The following is a 10,513-nucleotide window of genomic DNA, read 5'->3' on the forward strand; positions in this document are numbered from 1 at the left end:
TTTTGCCATGACCGATGTTGCAAAGGCAAACCCTATTATTCATATTACATACCCTCCATATTCCATTATGTGACTGTGAAATCTCAACTGTTGACCTAAACAGGATATCATTTTCACAGATAGGTCCTATTGCCAGCAACAATCGTCATTGTGGTGCAACAAACATTACAGGACCTATTTTGTTCATTTGTGCCAGAAGACCTTGGTGGCACAGGAAATTAGATCACATGGAAGGACCCCTAATTAACACAACTATAGGCCTACATGACACGTTCTCTGACCTTTCTTGAAATTTGACATTTTCTGAGCATGTACAGGTGTGCTATAGTTGCATGTCAACATTAGCAAAACTTTTAAAATCCAAAATCCATGTGAAAAATAAGTATTCATTTTAAATACACGTTTACATGTTACATCCAGATCACAAGTTTGATAGGCTTCCATCAGAAGGCCTATAATTTTTTGCCATGACCGATGTTGCAAAGGCAAACCCTATTATTCATATTACATACCCTCCATATTCCATTATGTGACTGTGAAATCTCAACTGTTGACCTAAACCAAGGGTCCCTAAACTAAGACTTCACCTCTCTGCACCTCACCATTTGAACTGGCCCAAAGAAGCAATCCTCACAGAAAAAATAATAATGAGTGCGTTTACATGCTGTTCAGTATCCCGAATATGATCGGGATATTATGTATCCCGAATTTGCGTTTGCGCATATAAACACTTCAGTATCCCGAATAAGCCCTTATTCGGGATGCTGAGAAATCGGGATATGCTAGGTGGAGTTCTCCGAAAGAAGCCGGGATACTGACGCATGTATACACCTTATCCCGAATACAGGGGCTTCCCATGGAACGCTATTGCTGGTATCCAGGCTACACGGATTTGAAGAGAATTCTATAACGGCCAAGAATGTAGACTTGGATATAACGTTCTGTGCGCATATAAACACATTATCCCGAATATGATCATAACCGGGATATGCCTCATATTCGGGATACTGAACTGCATGTAAACGCACTCAATGATGAACTGTATTTTTAAATATTTTATTTTGTTTATCAACAGGCCTTCCTACAGTTTGTAATTTTCACTAACCTAGAGTGAATCACCATGAGTTTCTTGTCTTGATATCATCTCACTGTAATATAAACAGGCCTACCATTTCTATTGTTCTATTCTATTGTTGTATTCACTCATAAACTGTCAATCACCATATTTTTCTAACCTTTCCTTGCTACAAAGTATTTTTACATGGTTATTAGAAATTAAAAGGAATACCTGTGGTATTTCAAATTGAAAAACATGTGAAGTACTCACTTCTTTTGCAAATCACTGGTAATGATGAACTTTTTGTGCTAGTTATGGCTATAACAGGCAATGGCCCAGTATACAGCCCACATGATTGATCCCGGCCCCTGATCACAGTCAGGAACGATAATGTGGCCCCCAGAGAAAAAAGTTTGGGGACCCCTGACCTAAACCTACAATTTTATCCAAATCAATTTTGTATGTTGATTTTGCACCATAAGAAAATGTCAACAACTGGTTTACCCAGCAATTGTTCTTATTTGTGTTAAATTATACTTCACAGTATCAGCAAGTTTGAAAGAGAACCTCTCATACACATTAAACATTAATGTAGCTTTACAGAAGCAATCAAGATAGTCATATGGAAAATTGGTTGCACCAATTGATACAGACTGGTTACAGGTTTGTGCCGAGTGGCGTGACTGGTGTAACATTTCCCATAAATAGGCTATATTTAAGTCAGGTCATGTCAAGTCAGTTTTATTGTCACTTTCTTCATATGCACAAGACATACAAGGAAGATGAAATGATGTTTTCTTTCTAGAAGTTACCATGCCAGGACAAGACATATACAAGACTGACATTTTACAGACTAACACAAAGTGCAAGTCCGGACAGTTGTTGTACAGGAAATGTTGTGACTCCTAGACAGTCGTATCAATGTGATGACAACACTTGATCAGTTTTAGAATGATTTGTCAAAAGTTATTTAGAAAATGCCAGAGAGGGCTAAGCATTTATCTGTTTCTATACAGCAATATCATATATTCAATCCTGGGGAAAACCTGATGTTCATTGTTTAAAAAAAAAGCTATTTGACATTGCACTAAACACAGAGAAATAAAAAAATATAAGTTACATTACCTGATGAAAATGATAGAATAATGATTTGTATTGAAACATTTCATAATTTCTCATTGTGTAAACCCTTATTTGTCACTGATCCATAAAATGCCCCCAGTTCTTCCTCCAAAATTAAAACATTTCTAGAGACAGGCTCCTGTATATAGGCTAAATGTTATATAAAGTCTACTGACCTTCATTCTCCATGATGAATCAATAGTGTTCAATATTCATCAATGTTCTTCTCCAAAACATGAGCAGATGAATGGAAGATTATCACTTTAACATCAACATTAGCAGCATTCTATGATGTCGCTGCTGACATCACAAAGGTAAACTGTAGCAACCATCAATGTAAAATTCTATGCACCCTAGGGGCGAAATAGCATAGAGATAGTCTGGTAAGATTCTACTAGAGAGATAGGCTTGTTGTTGGTGGGCAAGTGTGGGCCAAACTACATATGAGGCCCACACTTGCCCAATGCTGGAAATTCCTGAGTAGTAGAATATACAGTACTTTTAGTCATGATTTATATTATTATTTTATTGTTGTTGTTGTTACTAATACTGCTACCAATATAATATTATTATTATTATTATTATTATTAATAATAATAATAATAATAATAATAATAATAATAACAATAAAATAATAATAATAATAATAATAATAGTAATAGTAATAATAATAATCCGGTGTAATATAATATGAAATAATATAATAGAAATACAAATACGAAATAGCATAGAGATAGTCTGGTAAGATTCTACTAGAGAGATAGCCTATTATACTGTTGTTGTTGTTGTTACTAATACTGCTACCAATAACATAATAATAATAATAATAATAACGATAATAATAATAATAATAATAATAATAATAATAATAATAATAACGATAGTAATAATAATAATAATAATAATAATCCTGTTTAATATAATATTAAATAACATAATATAATATATAGAAATACATTTTCTTCTTAATTATAATTTTATTTCTGTAGCATTATGAAATTATTGTAATAATTATTTCACATAATATTATAATTTTAATTAGACCTGCAATATCAGTCTTTTGTTCTGGTAGTAGGCCTACCTGTATACGTTAACAAGATTAGGATGCAACATATTGCAACACATTATTGAAGCGCATTGGGGGTGGGGAGACTACTGCAAAGGAAAATTAGAACAACCATCAGAAAAGTAATTTGTTCCCTCTCTGCAATCAGAATCGTTCATGAATGCTTTGTGTGTGTGTGTGTGTGTGTGTGTGTGTGTGTGTGTGTGTGTGTGTGTGTGTGTGTGTGTGTGTGTGTGTGTGTGTGTGTGTGTGTGTGTGTGTGCGTGCGTGCATGTGTGGTATGCAGCAGCCTAGTTGTGTGGGAGGCAGGTGCGCCGCTAAAAATTTTGGGCCCTATGAAAGCTATACATTTTGGGCCTCCAAAATGTCTAATTATGTTATCAGCATCCTTACAGGGGCCCTCTCAGTGCTGTCGGGCCCTTAGAATCTGTAACACCTTTCCCCCCCTCTCGGCACCCATGGTGGGAGGAATTACAGAGGCATGGGGAGGGGGGTGTATTTATCTGTCTTACTATTTTTTTTAATTTATTTTGTTCATAAGTCTTGTCTACCTCGTGGGGAAGTGGTCTGTACTATACGCATCTTCACCACTTGAATTTCCCTTCTGATAATAAAGTTAACTTTGACTTTGATTGTAATTGTGAGGGAAAAGAGGATTCAGTTTTTCTTGGCCCCTCTGAACTTGTGGTCCCCTCCCCTGGGCCTGGGCCTGGGCCTGGGCCTGGGCCTGGGCCTGGGCCTGGGCCTGGGCCTGGGCCTGGGCCTGGGCCTGGGCCTGGGCCTGGGCCTGGGCCTGGGCCTGGGCCTGCTTAGCCCTAGCCTTATCCACCTGTGCTGCACCATCATCACAAAGTATTGAACTTAATGCGTTCCATGAGATTTCCTGCAGTACCCTCAGCCACCATATGGTTGCACTCTGGGCCTATGCCTTTTTGTAGTTGCGTACTGTCTAACAAGGGAGAAATGTGAAAAAAGTCTACACTAAGTCAAAGTCAAAGGTCATTTGGGGACTAGAGGTCAGCCCTAATGAAATGTAATGAAATGTCACGAGTAGCTGATGTAGGCTATATTCGCCTCTATTTAACTATTAAATCATCCAGCCTGTAATTATCTTGAAGAGATAGCATTAAGATCAACGTGGTATATTTACAACATTGTGCAATTCTCAGTTGTCTAAGTAAATCTCCTTTATTTTTTTCATAGGCTCATTTTTTTCCCAAAAGTTCAAATGCAACATGTAAAGGAATGCAGAGGCATTGAAAGTACAGCTGTAAACAAGGTTTTATTTCAGTATAAAAATCATGTGCAGCTATCTCACTCAAACATGTCAAATGACAAATAAAACATACAGTAGGCCTACATTCCATTGTTAAATAAAAAAGAAAGCCTTCATTTTACATCACATTAAAAAGGCTAAAAAACAAACAAACAAAAAATGCTACCCTTGTCAGTTTGTTACGTCCTTGCATAAACTGCAGTCTGTTGGCAGTCCAGAAAATGTACTAGAAAGGATCAAGTCTTCAGGTGATTAAGAATTAACATCTCACATATCGTTTAAAAGGCTTGGTAGAGGACAACTTTGTGAAACACACACGCACAGAAACGCACAGGAAATATGCAGCATACTTGTGTCACAGTAACGTTTTTAGTATTTGGAGCACTGTATCATGTTAATTATGCTGTTCTAACTAATTCTAACTCTAATCATCACAGTGGGCCAAAATGACAGCACAATGATTTTATTTTACTTTCTTCTTTCATAGTTCACATGCAAAACTGTGAATAATTAATAAATACATAAAACATAATTATACAAATGCAATTTAATATTGCTTCTTGTTATCCTTCCACCAGGTTTGCACAGTACATAATGGGTGTCCTTGTCTCATTAATATAATGCCATTTGGTAGAACTGTAAAGGAAATGCAGTAAGTAGGATGTTTAAAATTAATACAAGGCACAATTCGTCAACCCCAAACTCCAGACCCCAGCCCAACAACTGACAACAACACCTGTCTCGACCATTCCTGTCTTTGGTTGTGAGTTTACTAATCTAAGTATGCAGATGAAATCAAGGATTTGAAAGCTTGTCTTCTCTGTCTATACAACTGCTTGCATCAGTCAAGTGGTTGGGGAGAGCTTCTGAAAGAATGGAGCTAGCACATACTGCAACGTCAGCAGGGTGCGATTTGTAGGGGGGATGGGGGGGATTGTCCCCCCTTCTGGTTTTGATTTTGTCACTTTTTCTACATGATTTTAATAGTGGCTGTATGTAACTCCATTGAGAATGCTTAAAATCTGAAACATATCTTCCCTTCTGGTTCTTCAACAAATCGCACCCTGAACGTCAGACATAGATGTGCAAAAATGGTATTGGGGACAAATATGTACTGCACTGAATAAATCTACTTGCACTGTACAGAACACAGGGAGAGGACTCTGGAAATCCCACACAGTCTCACATACGTATTAGTCTCACACCATGTCAGACTAGCGTTGTCACTCTAATCCCTTGCCTGTCTGCTATCTGCCTCAGTGTAGTCTTCTATCCTCCATCACAGCACTAACTGACATAAAGCCAATAACATTATGGCATTATGGTTACAATGGACACATTGGGATGGCGTCATCAGAACCATTTATAGAGCCTCACGGGATACGGAGGAATGTGTGACATGAAAACCAAATGGCTGTCTGGTCAGAGTCAATGAATCATGAAACTAATGTCAATAGACTGACATGATTAGCAGCCTCCTTTAGCATTTCCTATGGAGAGATAGTGGAGTGGTTGTGTCCCCATTTGGGATTCTGAACTGTGCTGAGTCTCTAAACCCAGTGCTGTAGTTAGACACATGTAGTAAGTCTTATTACATGATGGGATCAAGAAGAGCGATGAAACTTGCTTTGATTCTACACACTGTTGAGGGCCCTGGCAAAACTGTTGTGAAAAACTGTGCTGCCACTGCTGCAGTTGTAAGATGTCAATCAGTAAATTAAGTCAATTATGATGAGGGGGGACGATTCAGATGGCAAACCTTGTACCGCATATCAGCTCCTTTAAGGTGTCTACTTCAAGTAAGAACCACCACGGCTTATTGATGAAGTCACATACTTCACATTGAGAGGTAGGACCAATAAATAGCAGGATAGTGACAGTCGATCAATTACAACACCACTTGTAGTAGGCTACTGCATGACCTACTGTATTGTGTGTGATAATGCAAAACCCAGAGAATGACACACCAACCCACTCTTCATCAGTTAGCTTTAAGAGATTGTTTGATCTAAAGAATAAATAAAATAATAAAAAAAAATCAAGACATTAAAAGTACTGTATATTCTACTACTCAGGAATTTCCAGGCAAGTGGGGGCCTCATAAGTAGTTTGGCCCACACTTGCCCAATGCAGGGAATTCCTGAGTAGTAGAATATACAGCACTTTTACAAATACGTTTTAATGTCTTGATTTATAACAGAGAATACTGTTACAGTTCTGGTATCCAGACTTTGGTGTTATAATGAAACACAGAAGTGCAGGGCAAGACAAGAGGGAGTGCACTAGAAAAAACATCATCTGAATGCCCCTTATGCAAAGCTGAAGCAAACCACTTTGGAATATCTGTGGTATTGGGTTGGACCACACATGGTCATCTTAGAGTGAGTCTGTCCATTGACAGAGAAGCATTTGAAACGATCAGGGACAATGTGTCTGAAATGAGATATCTTGGTCACCTCAAGTCTCTTCAATAGCGCGTATACAGTGTTTTATTTATGTCTGTTTCTCAATATACAGCAGCATAGACCTCCTCCTGCCTTTTCTTCATTGGCCACAAGTTCACCATTTGGTCCTATGGATGTCTCATAGTATGAAGCACTGTTCCATTCTGCTAGCCAGGCTGCGCCCTCCTAGTGACGCAACAGAACACCTTCGGCGGCGGATTCAAATCGTATCGCGATTGCAAGTCTATGATAGTCAGGCAACCATTCTGCTGCCTCACACCACACCGTTGTCCCTGGCTTTGCTTTTGGCTGGGCTGCCCTCCACTCCCAGATCCACATCCAGGAAGTCTACAGGGACGTCTTTGGATCTCTGCGAGGGGCTGCTGCTACTGCTGCTGCTGCTACTGCTGTCTCCTGCGTTGCCACTGCCCCTGCCCCTGCAGAGTCCCAGCTTGACAGGCCTCATCAGGCCCAGGAAGAGGGCCCCCAGGCCCATGCCCACCGCACACGAATAGAAGGCAGAGCCGTAGTTATGCGTCTCGTCCACCAGGAAACCTACGGCCATAAAACAGACAGACAGACAGACAGAACATTTGAGAGGGGAGCAAACTTAAAAAGCAGTTCTTCTAAATCAGTGGTTCTGAACCTTTTTTGAACAAACGCCCCCTTGGCCTCATCACAACCCTCCCAACGCCCCCCCTGACCTCATCATAAGCCTGACAACGCCCCCCTTAGTATATATATATAAAAAAGGATTCATGTTCCCCAATGGCAACTAAGCACAGCCCCCTTTCAGCTGTAGCCTTCTCTACGCCCCCCTAGAGCTCCTCAACGCCGCCTAGGGGGTTGTACCGCCCCCATTGAGAAACACTATCCTAAATAATAGTTCTTATTTGATAATCTAAATATTATATTACATTACATTAGACTTATCTGACGCTTTTATCCAAAGCTGTTTACAGTTATTACAGGGCCTTGGCTACAGTCCCTGGAGCAATGTGGGGTTAGCTGATGAGCATTTCAGTCATGGAAGGAGGAAGGGATTGGTAAGGGTGGGGATTGAACCTGCAACTCTGTGATCTACAGTTCAACTCTCAAACCATTAGTCCATAGCTGCCCCGTTACACACACCCTGCCCCATAAACAGCCTGTCTGAAAACAGAAGACAACCATTCTTCACTGAAAGGCAACTAACCGATCACCCTGAATTAAGTCAACATATCACCAGAACACTACCTGCTGTTCATTTTATGGCAGATTAAGTTTACACAGGTTAAGCACAATTACATTTAAGCCGTCAAAAAGCTTTTCCAAAATCCATGTTTCCAGCTAACTTACCTCCCAGAGGCGGTCCGGCCAGCCCGGCAAAGCTCTGGATGCAGACGTACACTCCGACGGCCGAGGGCATGCGTTCGATTCCCAGCACGTCGTCCTCCGCCAGCATGGGGATATGGGTGGAGCAGACAGTTCCCAGCAGGAACCCGTAGAGGGCGCAGCACACCGCCAGCCCCCAGAACTCCATCACCAGGGTGAAGGCCACCAACACCGCACACAGCAGCAGCACCAAGACCAGCAGCACGGTGACCTTGCGCAGGACGGGAGCCAGGCGCACCAGCAGCCAGCCCACCGACAGGCGGCCCAGGATCTCGGCCACGGCCATGGTGGAGAGCATGGCGGGCGCGGCCTCGCGGGACACGCCGCAGCTCACACTCAGCTCCATCACGTAGAGCTGCGGCGCGAAGAAGCCCAGCGTGGCGAAAAGGCCGAAGAGCGAATAGCAGACGAAGCCGCCATCGCGAAGCACCGAGAAGTCTAACAGCTTGGGGCTGGGTGTGGTGGTGGAAGGAGATGCAACAGTGGTGGTGGTGCTGGTGGGCTTGGATGATTCCAAGATGGCCGCCTTGTTCCCTTCATGTCCCTCATCACCCTTGGCCTTGGTCAAGCAGGCCTGCTGCTCCTCCTGAGCGAGGCTCTTCTTGTCAGCTGAGGAGAGCTTTGTTGTACCCGCTGCAGCCACTTCCTGTGGGCCTGTGTTGTTGAGCTGGGTGCGCGAGGCGGAGAGCGACTGCACTCCCGAGTCCACGGAGCCCAGAGAGGTGCGTGTGAACTCGTTCTCCTCCGTATACTTGCTCAGAGGGCCCTTCAGAGGGGAGGAGCTGGACGAGCTGTCGCTACTGGTGTCTTTGGGATTAATGATAACGAAGCAGAAAAAATAATCCAAAGGAGAATTAAATATTCCCAGTATTCACACCCCTCTTCACACACACTCTTCACATGCTCATTTCACCAGGGTCTCTTGTCAGTTGAATTGTCGATTAATTGCGATTAATGTTTTTTAATCGATTAACGCATTGATCGATTAATCGTTTGCATACCTAATACTTACCTACCGAAGTCTGACCGTTGAGGATCTTGCACATGCTGAAAAGACTCTACTCCAATATGTCCAGAAGTGCCAATTCTCAGAGGAGATCTCAATGCTGGAGAAAGGAAAAACACCTGTTAAGAAGGGCAGCAGACTCTGCAAACTTGACCCCATGTTTGTTGACCGAGTGCTACGAGTAGAAGGGAGATTGAATAAGACAGCAATGCCGGGAGAATTCATACACCTTGCGATTCTACCTAAAGCCTGCCATTTAACCAAACTGCTCATCAGACATGCTCACCTCTCAACAGGTCATTGTCATGAGCACTCCCTCTCCCTGGTAGCAACCTTAATTGCATTCAATTCTCTGCCACTCTGCTCACTCTCTCCCTACTCTGCCTAACGAGCTCCACCTGGCTCCGCCCTGCTCTGCTCTTGTTACCTGGCCAGCTGCACTGCATTTCCCACTCACCATCCTCACCTTGCCTCACTCTGTTCTAATTACTCTGCCAGCTGCACTGCATTTCCCCACTAACCTCTCCCAGTATATCAAGCCCTGTTTTTCAGCCAAGCCCTGTCAGATCGTCTTCAAACCCGGACCAGTAACCTGCCTGTCTGCGCTCTGACTCCTGTTTGTGATACCAATCCTTTCTTGACTGCCTCCTTGTTCTACTGCCCCGACTATCCCGACCTGCCTTCTGGATCTCGACTACTCTCCGATCTTCAGCCCCTCCGGTAACTCGATTCTGCCTTCTGTCTCTCACCACGATATTTGCCCAGCCCTGATCTGTACTTCTGCCTGCCATTCATATTGCTGTTGTGTGTGTGTTCCCCCAGGTCTCCGACCACCAGATGAGCGAGCCCAGACGCTTCACCACCCTCAGCCCGATACGCCGCTCCATCACTGGGGGACACACACACTAAGCACTTGGACTGGACACCCCCGGACATTTGGTGACCCCCGGAGCCCAGGTAACCCACAGGACCCTGAAAAACCCCAGAACCCCAAGCACCCCTGGAACCCCTGACACCCCTGGCACTCCTAGCACCCCTGGAACCGGAACCTCCCAAGACCTCACGATCATCTCACTCCTCTTCCCCCCTGAAACCTTCAATAAAGAACTCTGAATTTGAACTTGCGCTCTTGGGTCCTCTTCTGTCCGTGACAGAACGATCTGACCAT

At 42.8% G+C, this 10,513-nt stretch overlaps 1 protein-coding gene across 2 annotated transcripts; it reads right to left on the minus strand.

Moving 5' to 3' along the window:
- Positions 1-6,983: 6,983 nt before the first annotated feature.
- Positions 6,984-9,648, minus strand: LOC134438969 (monocarboxylate transporter 7-like). 2 transcript variants are annotated; one of them, XM_063188736.1, is made up of 4 exons: positions 9,632-9,648; positions 9,352-9,445; positions 8,304-9,146; positions 6,984-7,520 (listed from the first exon to the last, which is right to left on the minus strand). In XM_063188736.1, the coding sequence occupies exons 2-4, from the start codon at positions 9,383-9,385 to the stop codon at positions 7,240-7,242; spliced, it is 1,158 nt and encodes a 385-aa protein (XP_063044806.1). In that variant the 5' UTR covers positions 9,386-9,445; positions 9,632-9,648; the 3' UTR covers positions 6,984-7,239. The 2 variants fall into 2 exon arrangements, with proteins under 2 accessions (XP_063044806.1, XP_063044797.1); XM_063188727.1 differs by having other exon boundaries at positions 9,352-9,640.
- Between the last annotated feature and the right edge of the window lie 865 nt (positions 9,649-10,513).

Source organism: Engraulis encrasicolus, chromosome 2, assembly GCF_034702125.1.
Source record: "Engraulis encrasicolus isolate BLACKSEA-1 chromosome 2, IST_EnEncr_1.0, whole genome shotgun sequence".
Taxonomy (NCBI): Eukaryota; Metazoa; Chordata; class Actinopteri; order Clupeiformes; family Engraulidae; genus Engraulis; species Engraulis encrasicolus.